We start from the raw sequence: 24,963 nt of genomic DNA, 5'->3' as shown, positions 1-24,963 counted from the left end.
AGACAAATCTCAGCTGAGGCGCGTGGGATCCAGCTCCCTGCCCAGGGCGTGAACCCCGGGGCCCTGGCCTCGGGAGTGCAGAGTCCTGGCCACCAGGCCACTAGGGAAGCACCCTGCTCTCCTTTGTAAAATGCCATCCCTGCTGCCTGTGTCACGCCCACCCCGCCCAGGTGCTCCTCATACAAGCGCCCGCCACCTATCTCTAGGGCACCTCATTTGTGCTCCCGGAAGTTGTGCGAGTGCCAACCTGTGCCAACTACGTGATAGATGTAAGCTCAGGACAGCTGACCAGCAGCTTTATCCACCTTAACGGCCTTAGGCCTCAGCATGTGAGCTAGCCAAACCCTTTATGGACAAGTTTCACTTCTGATATCCCTCCAAAGAACAGAACCGGGCGGGGGCGGGGGGGGGGGGGTGCGGGGAGGGGAGAGTGGTCACAGACTAGTTTCAATGAAGCTCCTGAAAGTAAATGTGAAATGTACTTTTAACAAGAGATTTCCTAAGTTTCACAGGCTTTTCAAGGAGGGCTGTAATCCCCAAAAGTTTAGGATCCCTGCTAGAGACCCCAGCACATGCTCAGCATACAAGTCATCAGTGAATTCTTTGTGACAAGCCCTCAGTACCTCTCACACAAGCCTTAATTCAAAACCACAATGAAACAGAATCCTGCACTTGGTGCCCCTTCATAAACTCAAGGGCAATCCAGAAATCTCTACATCACTAGCAGAGGGTGGCAGACAGGTTGACATATTCATGGGTTCCGAAGAGTCAGGCAGTCTTGGGACCAGAAGGCGGCTTGCCTTAAATCACTCTAGACACGCAGGTGCTCTATGAGCTCTAATTCTCAGGGCTCTAGGGGGAACCTCCACAACTCACTGCCTTAGCTCAAGTTATTAATAAAGAATACTCGGCAAATTCTGAGGTTTCCTTCAAGATTAGGAACCTAAAATTGAAATAGCCCGCCAGGCTCCTCCACCCATGAGATTTTACAGGCAAGAACACTGGAGTGCGTTGCCATTTCCTTCTCCAGAGAATCTTCTTACCCAGGGATTGAACCCAGGTCTCCCTCAGTGCCGGCAGATTTTTTACCATCTGAGTCACCAGGGAAGGCTGATAAAAAATTCTCTGCAATTCCTTCCAGACTGGGAACCTAAAAATGAAATATAACATTTACGCTGCTGCTGCTAAGTCGCTCCAGTCGTGTCCGACTGTGTGTGACCCCATAGACGGCAGCCCACCAGGCTCCCCCATCCCTGGGATTCTCCAGGCAAGAACACTGGAGTGGGTTGCCATTTCCTTCTCCAATGCAGCAAAGTGACAAGTGAAAGTGAAGTCGCTCAGTCATGTCCGACTCTTAGCGACCCCATGGACTGCAGCCCACCATGCTCCTGTCCATGGGATTCTGCAGGCAAGAGTACTGGAACACTTACTCTATTAATAGTTAATTGTGTGTATGACTGGGGGTGGGGGGATTAAAAGTTGTTTTTAAGTACAATAACTTCTATTGCAAAAGCTACTCTCTTCATTCATTACCGTCAGACCAAATTTGTGGTCTGACACAAATTCAAAGACAGAAAACAATATTTTGCTGTATACAAAAACAATTCTGTATTTCCGTAATAATGACACCACAAAATGACAAAAAAAAATATTTAATACAGAAAAAAGCACAACAAAATCAAATACATAGTGCAAAAAGATACAGAGCTATCAACTTAGTGACGCTTATAAAGATTAGGCAAGAACTCATGAAAATATTTCTTCATGTTCTAGGCTGGTTTCAAAGTTTTTTTTTTCCACCATATTTGCTACTATTATTAATGATGACTACCTAATTAGATGTTATTTGGAAAATTGCATGATTTCCATATACTGACTGCATTTTATGCCACCTATTCAAGTGCATGTAAGACAATTTTTTATATCAAGACCATAGCAAGGCAGTTGTCGCTACTGCCCAAATTTACATACACAGTTCTCTCAGAACCCAGGGCCAGAACTCTTCTAGACAAGAGACCATGTGAAGCAAAGGGTACATAAGCTAGAGGCATGGGTAAAAGGAAGCATCGCAGGCTCTGCTAGGCAGGCACAATGGGGAGCCCAGCTTCCTCTGAATATACACCCCGGAGCGTGGTCTACCAAAAGCTTAACAACTTCTAGTATCTTCTTCAAGGCAATCAGAGGTTCTATTACTCCCCACACTTAGTCCCAACAAACTATGAGGTAGAAAGAGTAGTATGTGAACTTATTTTACAGATGGGAAAAACTGAGGCTTAAGGTCAAGATTAGGATTCATGATGGTAGAATAATTTTATTCCTTATCTCTATCCAAGAAGCACTTAACAGGGCCTAGCTATAGACTAGAAGAGAGTCCTATTTAAGAGGTTGCCTTGCTAGGTGCTGAGGCCAGAAACATTTCACTCCTTTAAAAAACATTTTCTGTAACTTTCTAGCAAGGAAAAGAAAAAACTAAATGAGGCATTTTGATTCTTTATGAAAAAGAAAAAATGAGGCAAACTGTAGGGGGACAATGTGCACAGTTCTATATGTAAATGGACAACCAATCAGGACCTACCCTGCTCAGCACCGGGAGGCAGTCTGTATGGGAGGGGACTTTGGGGAAGGAGGGACACATGTATACGTATGGCTGTGCGCCTGAAACTGTCACAACACTGTTAATCGGCTATACTCCAATATACTTTCTATTAAGTAAAAAGTTAAAGCAAAATAAAGTTAACTCTGCTCGATATTATCTAACAACGTGAGTGGGAAGCGACTTTGGAAAACAACAGATATATGTACAGGTGTGACTGAGCTGCTCTGCTGTACACCTGAAGCCCACACAGCATCGCTAAGCACCTACACTCCCGCACACTGATGAAATGAACAGTTCATGTACACAGGTCTTCAACCACAATTGTTTTTAACAGATAGTAGCTCTGATGCCATCTCTTTGCTTCTTATTGCTAGATTCCACCACCTAATTCTGCAGGAGAAACATTCCCCAGGACTGACGGGAAAAGAGGAATATTATCTAAAGACACTGGAGTTACAACTGTCCAAGAGGTGATACAGAGAGGCCTTCGGTATAAAAGCAATATCCAGAAGTAGGTAATAACTTTGAATTCCAGGGAAAAAGAACAGCAGGATGGAATGGGAAATGTCTGACAACAAAGTACTTACTGTTTAAAAACAAAAACCAGAAAACCCTTGGGATAAGAAACTAGATATTCTGATAAAATGTTTTAATAATATTAGTTTTCAATAAACCATTTACCAAACTACAGCAACTACAACAAATATTTTCCAAACTACAGCAACTGAGAAAGGAATTGCTCTGACAGCACCATCTGGCCCTTGTTAGGGTTCTTGACCCATCCTGCCCCAAGAAATAAGCAGTTCTACCTGCTGGGCTATCCTCCAAGACAACATTTAATAAAGATCCCCAGTGAAGAAAAACCACCTGCAGAAGGAGCATCTTGGATTTCAGGTAAGCTCCCAAGAAATACTAAGTACCTCTTTCTGAACACTTCTTTCTCTGTAACATTCCAGTCATTCAAAAGGCTCTTGAGAGAAGTACAGTAAACCCCAAGTGTAAGCTTATTATAATATTTTAACAATACCACGTTCACCAACAGTGGCATTATTTGGGATTGCACATTCATTGCATTAAAAGATCTATCTCAAAATACTAATAGGACATTTTCCCACGGAAGAAAAAGAGATCTGGTTGCTAAAGAGAGAATACAGTAATGGCAAGCAAGGAACGCTCTATCAAGAAAAAGAATATCTCAAGACGATCCGGAAAAAACTGTTCCCAGATTAGGTCTGGGGGGGTCACCTGAACCACCACCTCAGATAATCTCCATTTCCAGTTTAGCTTTGGAGTCTCCAATATTTCTCCTCATACGCTAAACTGCAACTCAGCTAATCACAAATGTGGACAATTCCAGTAAAGTAGCCTCAGGTACCCTATGGCAGTGCAAAATTCTAGACATTTGTAAACACTGTATATGGTATTTTTGGCACAGGGGAGAGCTTGCCGGTCTCTTTATCTTTGAAGTGCAGATTCTAAAATCACCTGGTCCACAGCCAGTGTTAGCAAAAGCATTAATGGTCTTGATGGTGTATGCACATACATAAACACCCACAAATGAGAGAGCTGTCAAAATGAATGCTTCTTCAGGACATGAGCAATTTAAGCAGGTATTTGGCTAAATGGAAAACAACAGATTCACAGTATCTAAAATCATACACTTTCACGGACTTCCCTGGCAGCGGTTAAGACTCCGTGCTTCCAGCGCAGAAGGCACGGGTTCAATCCCTGGTTGGAGAAGTTCCACATGCCATGAAATGTGGCAAAGAGAGAGAAAGGAGGAAATCATACTTTCAGAAGATTATAATTGTCTGTGGGGAGAAACCAAATAGTTGGCTAACAAGTTTCCTACTTTCTAAAAGAAAAACCAAGCAATAACACTACAATAGCTCTGCAGATACACTGATCCAACAGTTCACATATTTCCCCTTAGCAACTGTCAAAGAAGCCAGCATTGCATTCAAAGAACATTTCAAAAACAGGCTACCTAAAAATAAGATCCTCATCTTTAAAAGTAAGCTCTTACAAAACAACATTGCATACAGCATTACACACAGCTTTAATACATAAATATCATTAAAACACAACTGAATATTTCAAATGCCTGGCAGTGATTCAATCTTAAGACAAGTTTATGGCAGTTTAGTAGCTGGTCTGTCTGGACGCTGATCCATTGTTCAAGTCTAGGATTGGGAATCTATGATATTCCATAGATGTGCTCTGAAGAAATGTTAATATCAACTTAAAGCGTTGCTCTAAGATAAAGTCTGATTAAGTATAAAATACAAAAGCATACCAAGGATTATAAGTACCAAGCACACCAAGGATTATAAGTACAGTGCAAGTAGAATGAGTTAATAAGAGGCAGGAGACATCTTCAGCTGTAAACTAGAAATTCATTGCTTTTCTAAGGATCTGTCATTTCTGGTCTGAACATTTTGTCTGGGATAACACGGTCATAAATATTAATTTAAATAACTAAAATAAGAAATCTGATGCTAATGTGGGATGATCTCATTAATCACAAGTCTACGGTGTAACGCAGTGGAAACAATAAACTCCACTGACACCTACTTTAACAGATCTTTTCCACACAATTAAGATTTCAAGCAAAGCATGCCTTATCTATAACTAGGACCATAATAATTTAATGTCTAAAAGAAGATGTTTGAAAGTGAAAATGGACAGAAAGAGAAAACCTGTGTAAGATGCTGAAAAACAGAAGTAAACTGGCCCTGTCTCCAGAAAGCCAGAGCATCCTAATCACCCTAATTACAAACTAAATGCTAGTGTCTGGAAGTCAAGAGTTGCGTCATCATATAGCAATAACTACGCAGTCTTAACACACAAACCACGTCTTGCTTATCTGTACCACAGTGACACTGAAAAAAGAACAAAATCAAAAACAGATCAAGAAGATGATTTAAAACTTACTGCAGGTAAAGCCCTGCTCTGACAGCTTTATTTAGCCCTTTTTAGGATCCCTATGGTTTTTCCAGCGGTCATGTATGGATGGATCCGAGAGTTGGACTGTGAAGAAAGCTGAGAGCTGAAGAATTGATGCTTCTGAACTGTGGTGTTGGAGGAGACTCTTTAGAGTCCCTTGGACTGCAAGGAGACTGCAGTCTAAAGGAGACTGGTCCTGGGTGTTCTTTGGAAGCAATGATGCTAAAGCTGAAACTCCAATACTTTGGCCACTTCATGTGAAGAACTGACTCATTGGAAAAGACTGATTCTGGGAGGGATTGGGGGCAGGAGGAGAAGGGGCCGACAGAGGATGAGATGGCTGGATGGCATCACTGACTCGATGGACGTGAGTCTGAGTGGACTCCGGGAGTTGGTGATGGACAGGGAGGCCTGGCGAGCTGTGATTCATGGGGTGGCAAAGAGTCGGACACGACTGAGCGCCTGAACTGAACTGAACTGAACCCATCCTAACCCGAGAAACACAAGGAGTTCTACTCGCTGTGCTGTGCTCCCAAACAACATTTAATAAACATCCTGGGGGATGGAAGAAGGTATTCCATGAAAGCGGAAATGCGAAAGAAAGCTGGAATAGCAATACTCATATCAGACAAAACAGACTTTAAAATAAACACTGTGCTAAGTTCCCAGGCGGCACTAGCGTTAAAGAACCCGCCTGCCAATGCAAGAGACGCAGGAGACACAGGTTCGATCTCTGAGTTGGGAAGATCCCTTGGAGGAGGGCACGGCAATCCACTCCAGTGTTTTTGCCTGGAGAAGCCCACGGACAGAGGAGCCTGGCGGGCTGCAGTCCATGGGGTCGCAGAGTCAAGACTATGAAGCGACTTAGCACCCAGAGCACGTAAGAGACACAGGATGACAACAGACAATGATCAACACGTCAATCCAAGAACACTGGAAATGCAGAGCAACTGTAAACACAAATGCACCCAACACAGAAGCACCACAATATGTAAGGCAGACACCAAGAGCCACACAGAAGGAAACGGCAGCCCACTCCAGCGTTCCCGCCCGGAGAATCCCACGGACGGAGGACCTTGGCGGGCTCCTGTTCACGCGGTCACAAAGAGTCAGACACAGCTGAGTGGCTAAGCACAGCACCAGAGCCATACAGGGAGGAACTGACGGGAACACACAACAGTGGTGGGCTTTTAAAATACCCCACAGAAAATAAGCAAGGAAACAAAGCCTTACCTGACACATTAGACCAGATGGGCTTAACTGACATTTATAGAGCTCTGCATCCAAAACCAGCAGAATGCATACCCTTCTCAGGTGCACACGGAACACTCTCTAGGACTGACCACAAGCTGGGCCACAGGGCGAGCCTCGGCAAATTCAAGAAAACTGAAAGAATATCAAGCTTCTTTTACCATCAGGCTATGAGACTGGAAATAAATTACAGGAAAAAAAACTATAAAAAACAAACATGTGGAGGCTAAGCAACATGCTAGTAAGCCACCAATGGATCACTGAAAAAAGGTCAAAGACAAAATAAATATCTAGAGACAGACGAAAATGAAAGCACAACAATCCAAAATCTATGAGATACAGCAAAAGCAGTTCTAAGAGGAAAGTCTATGGAAGTCTCACCTCAGGAAACAAGAAGACAATCTCAAAGAAGCAACCTAACCTGATACCCAAAGCAACTAGAGAAAGAACAAGCAAAACTCAAAGCTTAAAAAAAAAAAAAAAAATCCTCAAAGATAGTAGAAAGAAAGAAATCACAATGATTAGAGAGAAAATAAATGGAATAGAGACAAAGAAAACAACAGCAAAGATCAATGAAACTAAAAGCTGGTTCTTTGAAAAGGTAAACAAAATTGATAAACCTTTAGCCAGACTCATCAAAGAAAAAAAAAGGAGAGGACTCAAATCAATAAAACTAGAAATTAAAAAGGGGAAGCTGCAACTGACATCACAGAAGCACAAAGGATCATAAGAGACTAATACCAGCAACTGTACGCCAATACAACACACAACATGGAAGAGACAGACAGTCTCAGAAAGGCCCAGCATTCCAAGGCTGAACCAGGAAGAAGCAGAGAACATGAACAGGCCAGTCACAAGCACTGAAACTGAAACCTGTGATTAAAAACTCTCAGCAAACAGAAGTCCAGGACCCGATGACTTCACAGGCAAAATCTATTAAACATTTAGAGATGAGTTAATGTCTATCCTTCCGGGAACCCTTTCAAACAACTGGACGGGAAGGAAACCCCCAAACTCATTCTACGAGGCCACCATCACCCTGACATCAAAAGAAGACAAAGATACCACAAAAAGAAAATTACAAGCCAATACCACTGATGAACACAGACGCAAAAATCTTCAACAAAATACACGAAATCCGTATTCAACAATACATTAAAAGGGTTATACACTGTGATCAAGTGGGATTTACTAAGCAGTTATGCAACGATTGTTTAATGTTCATAAGTCAGTGTGTATACCACATTAAAAAAAACTGAAGAATAAAAGCCATATGCCCAATAAAGTGGAAGTTGCTCAGTCATGTCTGACTCTTTGAGACCCCATGGACTGTAGCCCTCTAGGCTCCTCTGTCCAGGGGATTTTCCAGACAAGAATACTGGAGTGGGTTGCCATTCCTTTCTCCAAGGTATCATCCCGACCCAGAGACGGCACCTGGGTCTCCTGTATTGCAGCAGGCAGATTCTCTACCATCTGAGCCACCAGGGAAGCCCAATGATCAACAGATGCAGAAAAGGGTTCTGACAAAATTCAGTACTCGTTTATGATAAAAACTCTCCACAAAGTGCAGACTGAGGGAACATACCTCAACATAATAAATGCCATATTTGACAAACTTACAGCTAACGTTATATTCAACGGAAAAAAGCTGAAAACATTTCTTCTAAGGCCGGGAACAAGACAAGGGTGTCCACTCTCGGCGCTTTTATTCAACAGTTTTGGAAGTCCTAGCTACAGCAATCAGAGAAGAAAAGGAAAGAAAAGGGATCCAGACTGGAAAAGAAGCTGAACTGTCGCCGCCTGCAGGTGACACGATGCTACACACAGAAAATCCTCGAGACACGGCCCGAAGACTGCTAGCACTCATCCACGAAGCTCGAAAGCTGCAGGTTACAAATTAGTGCACATAAACCTCGCATTTCTACACAACAAAAGGTCAGAAAGAGATTCCAGAAACAATTTTACTTACCATTGCATCAAAATGAATAAAATATCTTAGGAATAAACCTACTTAAGGAGACAAAAGACCTGTACTCTGAAAACTGTAAGATGCTGATGAAAGAAGTCACAGACACTAACAAATGGGAAAATGAAACACACTCTGTGGACTGGAAGAATCAACAGTATCAAAATGACTATACTACCTAAGGCAATCTACAGAGTCAATGTAAACCCTATCAAATCATTAACGGCATTCTTCACAGAACTAGAACAAAAAATCTTAAAATCTGTACAGAGACAAGATCCTGAATAGCCAAAGTACTCCCTGACTTCACAATATTGTTAACTGACCACACTCCAATATAAAATAAAAAGTTTTAAAAAATAAATAAATAAGTGAAGAATAGTCTTTGATCAAATGCTGCTGGGACAACAGGGCATCATAGACAAAAAAAAAAAGAAAAAGAAAAATCTTCATCTAATTACCACAACTTACACAAAATTAAAGCAAGACGAATCACAGATTTAAATGTAAAATATCAGACCACAAAACTGTTATGGAAAACAAGGACAAAATATTCCAGATTTGGGGCTAAAACAAAGAATTTTTAGACTTGACAGCAAAGCACAAAATATATACAGAAAAATAGATAAACTGAACTTTATCAAAACTACAAACTATTTATGAGAAAGATCCTCTGAAAGGGATAAAGAGACCAACTACAGAGTGGGAGAAAATATTTACAAACCCCATATACAGCAAAGGACTGATACCTAGAGCATAAAAAGAACTCCCAGTCCATCCTGAATATTCACTGGAAAGACTGACTTTGAAGCTGAAACTCCAATAATTTGGCCACCTGATGTGAAGTGCTGACTCATCTGAAAAGACCCTGATGCTGGGAAAGATTGAGGGCGGGAGGAAAAGGGGACGACAGGATGAGATGGTTGGATGGCATCACCAACTCAATGAACATGAGTTTGAGTAAACTCTGGGAGTTGGTAATGGACAGGGAGGCCTGGCGTGCTGCAGTCTATGGGGTTGCAGAGTCGGACACAACTGAGCAACTGAACCCCAAACTCAACAGTAAGAAAGCAATTAGAAAATGGGCAAAAGACATAAACACTTTACCAAAGAGGATGCGTACGGCATACAAATGGTTCAGGTTCACCTGTCTCAGGTTCAATTAAAAGGTTGTTAGGAAAATTTTAATTAAAACCACAACGGGATATCATCACATATCTATCAGAATGACTAAAATTAAATATTATATAATAGAGAGGGAAAGCACCAAATTCTAGTGATCATGCAGAGAACTGGATCACTCCTAAATTGCTGGTGAGAAAGTGAAATGGCATAGCCATTAAGGAAAAAGCATTTGGCAATTCTTAAAAGCTAAAATTCATTTACCATACCTTCTTATCAATTGTATTACTAAGCATTTATCCCAGAGAAATTAAAACTTTAGTTTGTCCAAAAATATGTACACAAATGCTTATAGCAGCTTTTTTCATAATGGCAAAAACTAGAAAGAATCTAGATGTCATTCGAAGAGAGAATGATTAAGCAAACTATAGTATAGCTATATCCTAAAATGCTGCTCAGCAGTTAAAAGAACAAATTATTCACATATACAACTCAGATGTATTTCCAGGCAATTATGCTGGGAAAAAAAAAAAAAAATCCAATCCCAAAAGGTTGCATACCATATGGTTCCATGCATGAGCATTTCTGAAGTCACAACATCACAGAAATGGAAAACAAATTAGTAATTTCTAGGGCTAAAGAGGGGATAGGGTTATAAGGAACATAACAGGTCTATAAAGGATTATAGGATTCCAGCAGTGATGGAAATGCTTTTTATCCTGACCACATCAACGTCAACATCCTGGTTGTGATGTCATACTACAGCTTTTCAAGATGTTATTATTGGGGGAAATTATTACAGATTACAAGGCATCTCTCTGTACTGTTTCCTACAGCTGCACGTGAATCTACAATTACCTTAAAATAATTTAATTAAAAGACAAACAAAAATGGGCAGAAGACCTAAACAAACATTTCTCAGAAGGAGACATAGATGGCTTAGAGGCACATGAAAAGGTGTTCAACACTGCTATTAGAGAAATGCAAATCAAAACTACAGTGAGGTTACCACCTCACATCAGCCAAAATGGCCATTATCAAAAATCCATAAACAGTAAATACTGGACAGGGTGTGGAGAGAAGGGAACCCTCCTATGCTGTTGTGAGAATGTAAAATGGTACAGCCACTACAAAGAACAGTATGGAGGTTCCTTAAAAAAACTAAAAACAGAGCTACCATATGACCCTGCAATCCCACTCCTGGGAATCTATGTGGAGAAAAACAGGTCAGAAAGGACATGCCCCCCCCCCCCCCGAGTTCATTGCAGTGCTGTTTACAATAGCCCCCAAAATGGAAGCAACCTAAGCGCCCGTCAACAGCGGAGTGGGTAAGGGAGGCGTGGTCCATACGCACAATGGAATACTGTTCAGCCACTAAAAAGAAGGAAGTAGCGCCGTCTGCGGCAACACGGGCGGACCCAGAGATGCTGTATGACTCGGCAGAAATGTCGTGTGACATTCCTTACATGCAGAATCAGAAAAGAAATCATACAAATAGACTTAATTACAAATCAGAAGCAAGTTCACAGACTTAGAGAACTTAGTTACCAGCAGGGAAAAGTCGGGGGAAGGGATGATGAGAGGCTCTGAGACTGACATGTACACACTGCTATGTTTAAAACGCATACCAAAAAGGACCCACTGCACAGCACAAGGAGCTCTGCTCAAGGTCACACCGCAGCCTGGATGCGAGGGAAGCTCAGGGTAGAAGTGAAAAGCGTCAGTCGCTCAGTTGTGTCTGACTCCTTTGAGGCCCCAGGACTAGAACCCGCCAGGCTCCTCTGTCCATGGGATTCTCCAAGCAAGCATACTGGCGTGGGTTGCCACTACCTTCTCCAGGGGATCTTCCCAGGGATCAAACCTACGTCTCCCACATCACAGGCCAATTCTTACGGATACATGTATATGCATGGTTAAGTCACTTTGCTGTGCACTTGAAACTATCATAACATTGTTAATTGGCTACACTCTGATATAAAATGTTTTAAAAATAAAACAAAGATCCTGGATGATGGAAAACAAACTGCAGAAGCAGCATCTTGGATTTCAGATAAGCTACAAAAGAAATATCACCTCCTTCTGCAGATACAATTCTTTGTAACATTTCAGTCGTTCAAGACTCTTGATAGGGGTTCAGTAAACCTAAGTGTATTTACTGAAATATTTTCAGCTCAAATGTGCAGTTTAAAATCTTCTAAGCAAAGTACTTACAGCTAATGGGGACAGTAAAAACCCAGGTGATCCAAGGGGAAAAAAAAAGTAGCATAAGGCAATTCTGGGACAGGCAAGGATTCACCAAATTAGCAGCAAATATCTATATACAAAAATAAAAATTTCAGACTATTTATTAAGCTTTCTTCAAAAACTCAACTTTATATAAGAGGGACCATAGGGTACAAGTGCAGATCCCAGCTTTCCCTATTCCTCATTTTACTTGCAAAAGCAATAACCTGGCAAAATTAAAACAAAATCAATAGCTATCAAACTATCATGAAGAACAGTATGGGCCGGGGAGGGGGGGAATGGGGTATAAAGTTACCTAACTTCCTAAATTTTTAGAGCACTTACCATAGTCTAACGAAACACTGAACTTGAGGGACTGATTCTATTTACTGAGGGGAAAAAACCTTTGTCCCTAACGCCTGGAGACAGCCAGAGACCTAAGCTCCATCCCCCAAGGAGGACAAACACTGGATAGACAGTTCAGGTTCCTCTGCCGCCTGTACTTGTCTTTCCAGCGGGAGGAATGATTTACCGGATTATGTACGAGAAGCGGACATGTACTGCCTTTTCTCTTTGAGGACAAACGGTTAAGTCTCTATTCTCTCTGAAGTCCTATTTTGGCTGCAGCTCATATTCTGCAGTATTTTAAGGCCATCGGTTATTCCAAATTTAATAAACACCACAGTTTAAACAGTTAACAAATAACGAGAAGGAAGAAAGCATAGTTTAGAGATTTACTGTATGGGACTTGGATTCCAGAAAGAGCTCTGTCACTAGCTGTGACTTTCAGTAGTCGCTTATCCTTTCCGCTTCATGTGCAAAATAAGAGGTTAAGTATAAGAGTGTGTGCTAGTTAGTTACTGCAGGTTTAACAAAATTTCTCTAAACATAATGCTAAATAAAGGGATTGTGTTCTACTGTCTGTATCTGTGTGTGCACCAGCACCTGTGAACGCGTGAGTGTGTGTGTTTGGGGCAGGGAGTTGAGTTGGGCTTATAACAAGCAACCCAAGTTAATTCTTAAGATCCTTAACTTTAATAATTTTAGGGCCTTGATCTTCAAAATATTCATACCCCTAAGCATACACCAAAATTTTTTCCAATAGGGAAACTAGATAGGAATATCTATAAGGAAAGCAACTTAAAGATATTCGATTTCCATATGTATTATCCTAATATTTATGTGCTCAGATAAAACCTCTTCAGAGTGATCTTTAAATACTTTCCTTTTCCCAATGGCTATAATCTCTATTTTCAGAAGGCAGGCTGCTTCTCACCCGTCTAGAATCTCATGGGGCATTACCTCAGAACATTAAAAAAAACCACTAGAGGCATCAAATAAAAAGACAGAAACCGCTAGCAGGCTCCCAGGAGACAAAGAGGGCAGAGTACGGCAGAGATTGCTTTGGTCACAATCTCTGCGCCTGTCTTAGAACTGCAACTGAGAAGGCTGTGCCACAGGTGCACCCAACACACGCACCTGAACTAAGAGTGAGGCCAAACAGGGCCTTCCCTGGCGGCTCAGCGGCAAGAAAACTGCATGCTCCTGACGCAGGGGGCACGGGTCTCCATGCTGGTCAGGGATCCCATATGCCGTACAGTGCGGCCAAAAAATAAATATAAAGTCAAACGTTTCAACTGCAAATGAAGTCTGCTTTGGCTGCTTAGTTTTATGATGTGAATAGGCTTTGCCAGTTTATATGACAGGACTTTTCCTATAAATTCAATCAGCCAAATCTACAGCTCCAAGGTTTTGGCAAAAATACATTTAAAGCACAGCTGCACTATATTGGATACATCCTCTTTAAGCACTTAAAGTTACTTTAAAACTTTAGAAGTCACATTCAACAGGTGCAAAAGGAAAACTAATCAAGGGTGAGAGTCATGAAATGATGGAGGAGCTGCCTGGAAAAGGATCCAAGAGAACATTCCGCGAGACAGAGATGTGCTACTGCTTGCTCCAGGTGGCTACTGAGATGTCTAGAACTCAGCAGAAGGCAACACTTTATTGTTTGCTAACTACACCTCAATTTTTAAAAGGTGCAAAAAGTCATATGTACTTTTTCAAAATTGTTTTTTGAGGTATGTTAGCAAAAATGTTGGATATCACTGTTCTAGGCACTTTACAAAAATAATCGTTTCTCTCAACCACACAACATAAAGTAATCTACTTTATACATTAATTACTTATGCTTTTTCATTGATAGCTTTAGTATCTTTCTAATAGCCACCTTGGATTTTGATGCCCAAGAACATTCCCTACCAGAAAATAACAGTAAGAAATTAAGTTAAATAAAAACGAATGCATTTCTATCTGTTACTGCTCCCTCCCAGGCCCTCATCTTTGAAGACAGAATGATTAACTTCTCTTTTAATGTTAATAGTCTCCAAATTGATAATTTAGTTCTGAAGCACTTATTCTCTGATACTATAAGTTTAGAGGTAAAAATGTCCTAGAACATAAAAGTTCACACGAAAAAATGAAATGGGCACCCTGCGTAGAGACGCTCAATACTGATACTGGGACACATGACCAGCTCTGTTAATATCTGTCTGTAATTCACTGATTCAGCTATGCTACAAAAACCTTAATAACCAACTGAATCTCCTTCTTGCAAATAGGACAAGAAGCCCCAGCCTTCTTTAGTCTTCTGGCACAATGAAAACAAGTGACAAGATGGCCTGTCCTCCCGTGAATAATGTTCCCATTTCGTGGTCTTTTCTCACACAGACTACATGGCTTCAAAAGATTCTGGCAATCCTCCATGTTTTCTGTATCTTTTCTCTGTTCAAAAAGGTTATCTGATTGTTCTCCCATGCTTGATATCGTCTCCTGGCTTTCAGAACTATGAGCCAAATCCAAGAACTCCACCGAGTTGCAAGGATCCAAACGTTTCGCGCTTTCTTCCTTTATGTATGTGTCTTTCGGTCTAACAACTGGAGCCGATACAGTTCTTCTGCAGTCAGGGACATCAATTCCTTCACCTTCTTGCTTTTCAGGTATGGCAGTGATATCAGATGTGGAGAGAGAATGGGTTAACTTAGAACAATCTGAATACCAATCCTTCCTCAAGGCCCAGCAACGAAAACAGTACCTCTTGCTTGGAGAGTTAAATTTCTTGCACTCAGTACACTGCCACTCGTCCTACAAAGACAAATGCAGCCAGTCAGTACTCACTCAGTGGACAACATGACACTGAGAGAAAGGGAGAGTGGGCCAAATTTTCATCATCTCACACCAGGACAGCGAGAATCCAGGCATTTCACACCAGACACCGAAGTTCTAGCCTAGAACTTGAACAAAGTCTACAGCCACATGCAAGGACATCTTGAGAGGCTTTACAACGATAGTGACATGATCCCCACTTTAAGCCAGATGTGACGTAGTTGTCTTTAAGGAAGTTAAGCTGCTTTAGCTTTCTATTTAGTCTGGGTGCAATCTGCAGTGTTTGCTTTTACCCACTGCCTTCTTTTCACAAAAAGGCCGTTCTTTGTACAACTTACTCTTTTCCCCAGCAAGAGGCTAAAGGAGGAAGCAAAGGTAATACTCAAGATGCCATTCTTTACTACTGATTAAAAAGTGTTATGAAATCTGTCAGAAAGGAAGCTGAAATTGATATTTGACGACCACTACATTTATTCCTTCTCTCACTGTTCTCAGGAACAGGTAGGTAACTGTATGCCTAAATCACACTCTGAAAAATGAATGCTCCTGTCCTTGAATGCCAGGTAATTTTCTTCCCCACTTCCCCACATTCAAATTAGGAGATACCAGAGTGCAATGCATTTTAAATGCCTTGCTTAATTCAAAGGTAGCTACCTGGAACCAGTCAAGTGCGTTTAAATGTGGGCAACTGCCTGGCTTTGACAGGATCGATGATTTGATGCATGCTCACTTGATTACTTTCAGAACAAAGGCCAAGCACTTCAAGTTTAGAAGTCACAACTCAACTGCCTACACTGAGAGGCAGGGATATGACCATTTGTTAAACTGGGATGCTTCTCCAGAGAGCCTCAGAACATTCTTGCCAGTTTTAAGATCCTCAGATCTCATCTGCAATGCAATACAAATATGCAAGGAACTTCATAAAGATTTGGAATTCATAACTGATGGTGTGTCAGAGTCTAATCTGCATCACTTTTCTTCTTTTAGTAGTACACAGAGTAATAGGGTTTATTAAATTCTATGGCAGCTCTGAATTGATGAAATATACTCTATTTGCTTAACAGGTTTCCTGGGCCCCAAGACTCTCAAAAATCTGATTAGGATAGCACTTACCTCTGCTATTTGTATTATGGTCAAGAACACTTAATGGACCAATATATCCGACGCTATTACTTAGCCATGTACAGACAAATAATTCGCAATGAATTACCATAATGGTCAGCAGTGGTGGGGTGGGAGCTAGGGGACAGGATAAACACTAGAGACAACCAAAGATTTTTACATCCCCAAGCAGCAAACTGTAAAATCCCCTCCTTAACCTTACTCCGCCATCTTTCTTCCCGCAGTGAGTTAGCTGAAGAAAGTACTAAAGAGCCAATGGGGAGCTAGCAAGGAAAGAGACGAGCAAGACATTCATTTGAGTCTAAACCTGAGTGGCCAACTGAAGACAAATCCAAACCTATTCCCTAACAGCTCAATGAAAATTCAGTTAGCAACCCTTCATTCATATAAACCTACATGGAAATTAAGCCATTTTCCATGTGTTTCTAGTTAAGAAAGCATCAAAAGGTATAATACTTAACAAAAACTTTCAGATAGCGTACAGGTCTCTTTGGGACTAGAGAGAGGTGTTTAGCAGGAGAAGCAGTACAGGACTCCTTTGAATCTAGGCACCCACTGCATGATTTCCAAAGGGCTTTGAAAGCAGGAAGAAAGGCACAGAGAGGGGCATTTAAGTCATCTCTTCCCAAGGCAAGGAGAGCATTCGATCAACTCATTCCCTTCTCTTCTCAACTTCCAATAAAAATCTAATGAGATATAAAGAAACCAACATCTCCTACCACCTAGGAAAAGCAGAAGGAAATGGGGAGAAAGGGCACTCTTCAACACAAGTGAACTGCTGGGACATTAACCTCTGAAGACATGAGCAGTGTCAAACAGCTTATTAGAAATTCATACCTCAGAGGTAAGTTCTATATCAGTATCATCACCTATGGATTTAGGGTCCTCAAGGTCATCATTTTTCCCCATTTCAATCACCTGAGAAAGCAAAAACATCTCATTAGCCAGGTTTATGTATTTTAGATGAGGTTGTTACCTGAGAGCAAAAAGAACAGAGCTTCAGTTTAAAGCTCACATTCTTCCTCCATCACTAGCACTTAAAAATGACAGTTTATATGTGAGATCGAAAACATGATTCTGTACATACCTAGCTGACACTCCAGTAGAATAAATGATTGAAAAGCACCAAAAAGGGCTACCAAAGATCTCTTCAGCATTCAGAAAGGGAGAGTGTTCCCAAATTTATGTATTTAAATAAACAGTATCAGGGTATAAATCATTAAATATAGAAATGTTTATCTTGAGAATCTAGGAAGGTATTCATAAGAATAAAATGGGATTACATGAGAAAATGTGGGGAGTGTCTTCTAAACTTTAAAATTCTAAAAATTAAAACCTCACTTCTGTGATCCACAAAGTCTATCCTATTTTTAAGACAGGTCTGGTTAACTTAATGTAAATCTTAAAACTGGGTAAAGTATTAAAAAATGAAAAGGGGAGATTACACGAGTCATTTGTGGCACAAAGCAGCACAGTGTCCGGTGAACGATCTGAGCAAGCTAGACTACGTGTACGTAAGCACAATCGGTGTGAAACTCCTCCACAACATACCTTTTTGTCTGTCACTTTCCCTACTTCTTCACTTGTTTGTTCAGGATCAGCAGCTTCAACTTTTTTTCCAACACCAAATTGCTCTGACACTGACTCATTCAAAAACCACAAGTCATCTGTGGTGTCTGAAACAATAGCAGTACCTATATCCTAACAGAAAAAAACAAACATCAGTTTTTGTGAAGTGAAGTCACTCAGTCATGTCCAACTCTTTGCGAGTCCATGGACTGCAGCCTATCAGGCTCCTCCATCCATGGGATTTTCCAGGCAAGAGTACTGGAGTGGGGTGCCAGTTGAACCAAAGTAGATGAGCCCAAAAGTCAATGTCCTCATACATCTCAAAAGAATGCCTCGCCTTTCTTCTGCAGATTTCTATTCATTCAACAAATATCTACTTGGCAGTGACTATGTATAGACTAATGGGTGGATATGAGAGTACTTGGCAAGGAATTTTCTATTTTAATAGTAACACTAGAGAAACAGCAATGAAGTGCTTAAAAGCTAAAAACTCTCAGCTGCTCAACTAAATAAAATCCATCTACATTCCTTTTCACAGGTGGCAATCTGAGGACCTAGACAACTTTCTGTTAATTGTGACATATTCTTCCCTGTAACTCAATGATGTTTATTAAAGAAATATGAGAGATACTGATGATAATGCAAACCTCTATCCTCTTTCTGAATTCTTCTGTTTTATCGAGGAAAAGCTGGTATATAACACTTCTTTCTTAATTCTTAAACAACTTTAAATATAACTTTATTTTCACACTCATCTATGGATACTTTATGACATGTTTTTCTACAATATTCATGAGACAACTGATTATTTTATTCGTATACGTCCATTCATTTACTGAACAAATAGTGTCTATTATGTGTCAGATACGAAGCAGGTACCACTTACTAAGCAATAGGAATAGAGTGGTCAATAAAAGCAATAGAAAAGAGTGGTCAATTAAAAGCCCTGGACTTATATTTCAATGGGGTCAGACAGACAATAGATACACAAACAAAATACAATAACACAAAGAAGCTCAACGGGGAATATAAAAGAGCAGAATGGTGATGGATTAGACTATGGAAGTGTGGCTAGATCTCAGGTATGCTCTAGAAACAGAGTGGACAACCTGAATACGGTATATGACAGAGAGAGAAATCAATGAAATCTCTGGATGCATGGCTAGAATAACTGAGTAGAAGGAAGACGTAAGTAAAAGGAAACACTTCCCTGGTGGTCCAGAGGCTGGGACTCAGCACTCCCAGTGCAGGGGGCCCAGGTTCGATCCCTGGTTAGGGAACTAGACCCCAAATGCGGCAACTAATAGCTTGTATGCTGCAACTAAAGCTTCCACATGCTGCAGTTAAGATCGGCACAGCCAAATAGACAATAATAAATGTTTAATGAAAATATTGAGAGCTTTCTTTTGGGATTTAAAAAACATTTATTTGGTTGCGCTAGGTCTTAATTATAGCACACAGGATCATTACTTACAGCATGCAAACTGTTAGTTCTAGAGTATGGGATCTAATTTTCTGACCAGGGATCAAACCTGGCCCCCTGCCTTGGGGGCACAGAATCTTAGCCACGGACCACCAGGGAAGTCCCGAGAGTTCTGTATTGAACATGGAGAATGTCAGGTCATCCAGTTTTGAGTAGGCAGTTAGATGCGGAAGCTGGGCACTGAGGAGAGACATCAGGGCTGAAGAGACAGATTTGAGCATCGCATGCATATAGATGGCACTGAAAAGTCCTAGCACTGAATGGGAATTCTTAGACAAGGTAATGTATGTTTCAAGAGTAATCAAGAATGTCACTCCATCAAAAGAAAAAAAAGTTCCTCTTCAAATGTGAAATTTACCTGATTTGTCTGTAAATCAGTTGAGCCATTACTTCTAGGTGTATAGTTATTTCTTAAGTTTCCTAAAAACCACCAAGGCAAGCCAGCTACATCCCACTCCTCAAACCCGAGGTCCAGTCTTGACGTCTCTTCTTGAGTTAAATTTGCTACCAAGTCTTCATCTACAAAAGTCAAATGGAAAAGATGATAAATGTATACCACACTTAAGAATCAAGACTCTCTTCCTAATGCTTAAAATTTCTCGTACAAGGCAAGCAAAAGGAAAATCCTTTTCCCAGTAAGAAAGAATCAGAAATCAAATACCTGTATCAGTTGCAAAGCCCAAATCTCCTTCCTCTGCTTATAGATTTCATTAGCAAATAATGAAACTAGAGGTCATTCATCAAGAAACATAAACTCCGAAAGCATCCCAACAATGACACTGTTCTAAAAGGATTTCTCAATGGCCACCTGGGGGCATTTTAAACATGCCACCACTGTAACAACTAAGGGATGCCTTGCCTCGTGACTGCAAATGGTGACGGCATGGTGGCCCAGCCCTTGAGACAGAAACTAGGTGCACAGACCATCCTGAGCAATCACAAGGCTGTCAAGGCAGTCTCACTAGCGCCACATATTTTCGGATGTTTCTCAGTGATTCATATGTTTCAGCAGGTAACAACCACTATGCGACACTGAACTCTAGGCTGTCCAAATAAATACACATCTATGTCCTTTCTGGATCAACAGGCTCTTCTGGAGTTAAGATATTTAAAAGCTGGAAATACTGCAAATCCAGGACATAGTAAGGGCCCACACATTCCAAATAAAAGATCTTGTGTTGTACATCTGAATGACACTCAAGGGAGTTACTAACGTAAGTCTGTTGCTGCCACATGGAACTCTCTCCGTTCTTCCCCACTGTCCCATCTTTCCGTTGCGCTTTCTTACTCTTCTCTACCTCCTCCTAATACACCAGGCACGCCAACGGAAACTAGAGGTGTTTAACTGTGCCACGGTACATACAGTTGGAAAAATGTCTGCAATAAATGGATCCTTGCCAGAACAGGTACCCTATCTACTTACAAATTATGCTGTTCCTATTAAAAGGTACACCTGTGCTCAGGGAAACTTCAACTACCTTTTATTTACTCACTGCTGAAATTATGAGAAACCTAATTTTCAGATGGTATCACATTAAACTTATCTTCAACTCTTATCTTATTCAAGCTCTGTAACTTCTTCTGAAGGGAATGAAAAAAAGGCCATTCTTTCCCCATGTAAAAATTCTGTACTTTCTACCTATACACATCCTTGAGAATATTAAGCTATTAATTCTCAAAATTTACATCATGAACTACAGTTTCTTGTCTTGGCTGTTGTTATATATTAAACAGCCTTTGAGTAGAAAATAAGCAAAGGCTTGTATTTAAAGAAACAAAATTACACACTTAGGACCATACAGACGGAAATAAGCTCCCAGCTAACTAACTAGATAGCCCAACATTCAGCTTATATTCTAAGCAATTAAAAGAAAACAACCTAACATAATAAACAGATTAAAATTTATCATTTACAACAACTGTAGCATCATAACCTTCTGGGATGTTGCTAGAGGTCTAACCTGCCACTTGTGCAAATGTGAGTCAGGTACCTACACTAGAAACCATCATCCCGTAAAATATCTTTGAGAAATTTATGACTTTACATTATCTTTGCAGGAAAGAGTTTAGGAAAGACTTTATAAAGCAGGGTTTAGGGGAAACTTCTGAAACGCTGCTCAACTCACTTAACCCGACTGCACTATATCTAATATGAATGGGAAAGATCTAATGACTACCATCCAAGGATAAAGGAACCACTAGGCTTCTTATGTCTCATTCTTGGCTCTGAGACATTAGGTCCATTTTACCATCTCTGCAAGCTTCAAAAATATATGAAAATTAGCCTTTGCTTCAAGCAGACAAACAAAAATAAAATTCTAACCAGATCAAATATATACAGGGGAGCCAAGATTTAAAACGCCAAGGCAGCCGAGTTACCAGTGGCGACTTGATGAGTGCATGGCCATCTTCTATCAGCGTGCTAGCTAAAGATGGTCTTGCTCCGTCCTGGTCACCATGTGTTGCTAAAAGAGAACTACCATCTTCTTCAAAGTTAACAGTAGTAAGCAGGATAAAGGAAAGGTTTCAGAAAAGAGTGAAAATAGGTATGCCATATACCGCTGCTACATCACATGGGAGACAGCGTTAGTATTTTTTGAGTCCTCGATGTAATGGTCTTAATAGATGCCATTTCTAAAAGTAAACACCAGAAAAAGAAAGAGAAAGAAAAGTCTACATAGTTTTAATCCAAAACTTACCTTCTCTAGAATTTTTGCATTTATACTGTGAGGTAGGCAGCGTGGGAATATTGCCTTCTTCAGTTCTTTTCCTGGAATTGGAACTTTCCTCTACACTTTGCTGAAAGGAAGCGAAAGGCACCCATCAGTACAGCAGAAATGACTGTGACCAGGGGATGTAGCAGTTCCATTCCAGCTCACCAGTGAGTGTGCGACACAATGGGTTACGCACCAGGAAAGGAAACTCTGGAGTTGACAACAAATACAGGCAACCTCTCAACCCACTGTGGGAAAAAAATCTGCACCAAAGGTCAAAATCTACTGTTACAAACAGGCTATCAATATAAAGCCTCTAGCCTACACAGAATTAGGCATAATGCAGAAAACATATACCAAGATGATCATGAAGGTTTTGCAGGTTTAGGGAAGCTTTAAGAAATGGCCTGATGTGAACTTATTTGCAACAAGTCTGTTAAAATCTAATCAAGCATTTTCCTCAAACACCTATATACATACACCATCACACACAAGCCCCAAGAAAATGCAACTGGAAGAACTGAAGATCGGAAGTGCTACATCCCAAAGAAAGATTCAGAGACTGGAACTCTGTTATGGGCAGAACAGAGAAGGTTCGCTCTGTCCCTAGTCTTTGAACTCCCAAGAACCTTTCTTATTAAATTCTTACTACATTCAGAAAAGGTCTTGGGAGTCCAAGATCATAGGTACAGAGAAGGGGCCACTCTGTACAACAAAAGAAGTCACCGTGTGGTGATTTTACCTTCAGTTGGTCTTGACTTGGAATATCCATACTGTGCTCCTGTGCGATAGCGAGAGTCTGAGCAGCATCTGGATAGCAAGTAAAACAAAAGGAAAACCTTCCCTGGTAATAGCCATTCTTTCCACACCAAAAGGACCTCAGCAAACAACCCTGAAGCCAGGCTCGATCCCTAATTTTGACTGGCCAAGGCTCTCATCCAAAAGGAAAGGAAAAAAATTAATAAAAATGGCCTAGACCAAAAGAGGCTCTATTCAAAATATATTACCAAAATATAATTGAAGAAAAATGAAAAATGAATAAAAAATGTTCTTCCATATCATGCTTTCAAATTTAATATGACAGTGATTCCAAGCATGGAATAATGGAGAGTATTTTGTCAATTCCTATAGGCGTATTCCAAGTTTGCCTTTTTTAAACGATAAAAAAAAATTTGACTTTTTAATTTTTATTTTCAAGTGTTAAAGCTATAGAGAATTATGAAATCTAAAAATCTAGGTTTGCTTTATGACACAATAGCTCCCTCATGTAAAGTTACATTCTAAGTGTCAATGATATTTCAGTTTAAACTATCATCACCAGGTATATACTTTTTTTTAATGAATAAGTCTTATTTTTCCCAGTTCCTGTAAACGTTTCCTAAGGAAGAGGAAGAAAATAAAGTTTCTCTCAAGGCCAACAAAAAGAAGTGAAGGAAAGAATAACCTGAGAGAACTTAGATAATCAGAGAAAAATGTATTTCAAGGCCTTGCAAATTTTTCAAGCCAAAGAGAAGATGCAAATTTAGCTACAGGAAAAGAAAAGATGCAGAAAACTTAATAAGCTTGGACCACTCATAATATAAGGCTCTACGTAACTATATGCAGTCAAATAAGTCTATCATGGATTGGGTTCATCAGCTACTACTAGGTCCAGAAATAAGACACTTGACAAAAAATGTCACTCCTCATCCAATAAAGGCTTCCAGAGAAAGGCTACAGATCCCACAACAGGTCTGACAAATCAGTTGTTTGGCACAGAGCAAATATTTTCAAAATTGTAATTATAAAGAGCATTATTTCTAGAAGCATTTTTATAGATAAAATGAACATACTAAAAGTTTTAAGAGCCAGCATTTTCTGAGCACAGCAGTTTTTAAAGATCAATTAACATACAATGCAGTGAAGCATTTTTCAATAAAGTAATTTGATTACTGTCATTTCTAGTTCTAAATACTACCTTACTTAGGTTAAAACAATTAGAAGCAAAAAGAAATCAGTGAAAACTACAATGTACAAGGAAATTTCAATACAAAATTTGTCATATAAATTTCATTTTATTCGAATACATGTGGAAATTTGGAGAAATAATTTATAAAGAACCACCTTCATTTCTTCAACCATCAAAATAAAAGGTTTACTTTATTTGCAAAGGTATAAAGTAATTGATAGGGAAAGCAGTTTTCTCATTTGTCCTTTCAAATAAAAAACATGCAATCCAATTTATGAAGAGCAACAGAGATGGCCAACCATAAGCACTAATGCAAGTTCAAATTCAAAACAGACAACCAGTCAGAATTACTTCGGGGCAATTTCCTGATTTTGATCACTGTACTGCAATTATATCAGTTAGTACCACTGGGGAATCTGGGAACTCTTTTTAGTATCTTTGAAACATTTTTGTAAGTGAAATTATTTAAAAGTGATACATTAAAGAACAAAGAATGTTTTAAAGATTTAACGTTCAGATTTTTTAAAATGTGTTAAAAAATCAATTGGGGCAAATTTTTAAAAGCAGGGATTAAAGAGACATTGATGTGCGGCATAAAGGAAAGAGCAAGGGCGGGACAGTCACAAATATCTGCTCTCTTATCAGTGGCATCTCATCTTGGGCAAATTACTCATTCTATTAAAAAAAAAAAAAAAAACTAAAACATCCTGTTTCTTCATCTCCAGACCTTCCTCATAGTGTTGTGAGGATAAACTGAAATGTCTGTTAGAGGAGAGTTCATTTAATATACAGCATGCTAAATTCTGATGAGGAAGTAGAAGAAAGAAAATGAGAGAAAAAGTGAGAATTATGCTCACT

General features: G+C 40.1%; 1 protein-coding gene across 6 annotated transcripts in view; it reads right to left on the bottom strand.

Moving 5' to 3' along the window:
* Positions 1–12,210: 12,210 nt before the first annotated feature.
* Positions 12,211–24,963, bottom strand: part of MDM4 (MDM4 regulator of p53) — a 39,370-nt gene continuing 26,617 nt past the window's right edge. For 2 of the 6 annotated variants that reach the window (XM_069545213.1, XM_069545214.1), the window contains exons 6-11: positions 22,900–22,967; positions 22,143–22,242; positions 19,802–19,962; positions 17,943–18,092; positions 17,229–17,309; positions 12,211–15,248 (exon numbers count right to left, since the gene is read on the bottom strand). In XM_069545213.1, the coding sequence (XP_069401314.1) occupies positions 14,676–15,248; positions 17,229–17,309; positions 17,943–18,092; positions 19,802–19,962; positions 22,143–22,242; positions 22,900–22,967 (1,133 nt within the window). In that variant the 3' untranslated portion in view covers positions 12,211–14,675. Of the gene's footprint in view, positions 15,249–17,228; positions 17,310–17,942; positions 18,093–19,801; positions 19,963–22,142; positions 22,243–22,899; positions 23,021–24,963 lie in introns of those variants that run through there. The other 4 variants (XR_011247614.1, XR_011247615.1, XM_069545216.1 and 1 more) reach the window with 3 other exon arrangements.

This window comes from Ovis canadensis, chromosome 12 (genome assembly GCF_042477335.2).
Source record: "Ovis canadensis isolate MfBH-ARS-UI-01 breed Bighorn chromosome 12, ARS-UI_OviCan_v2, whole genome shotgun sequence".
In the NCBI taxonomy this organism is placed as follows: domain Eukaryota; kingdom Metazoa; phylum Chordata; class Mammalia; order Artiodactyla; family Bovidae; genus Ovis; species Ovis canadensis.
Note: the sequence above shows the minus strand (reverse complement) of the source record. Positions and strands in the feature narration are given on the sequence as shown.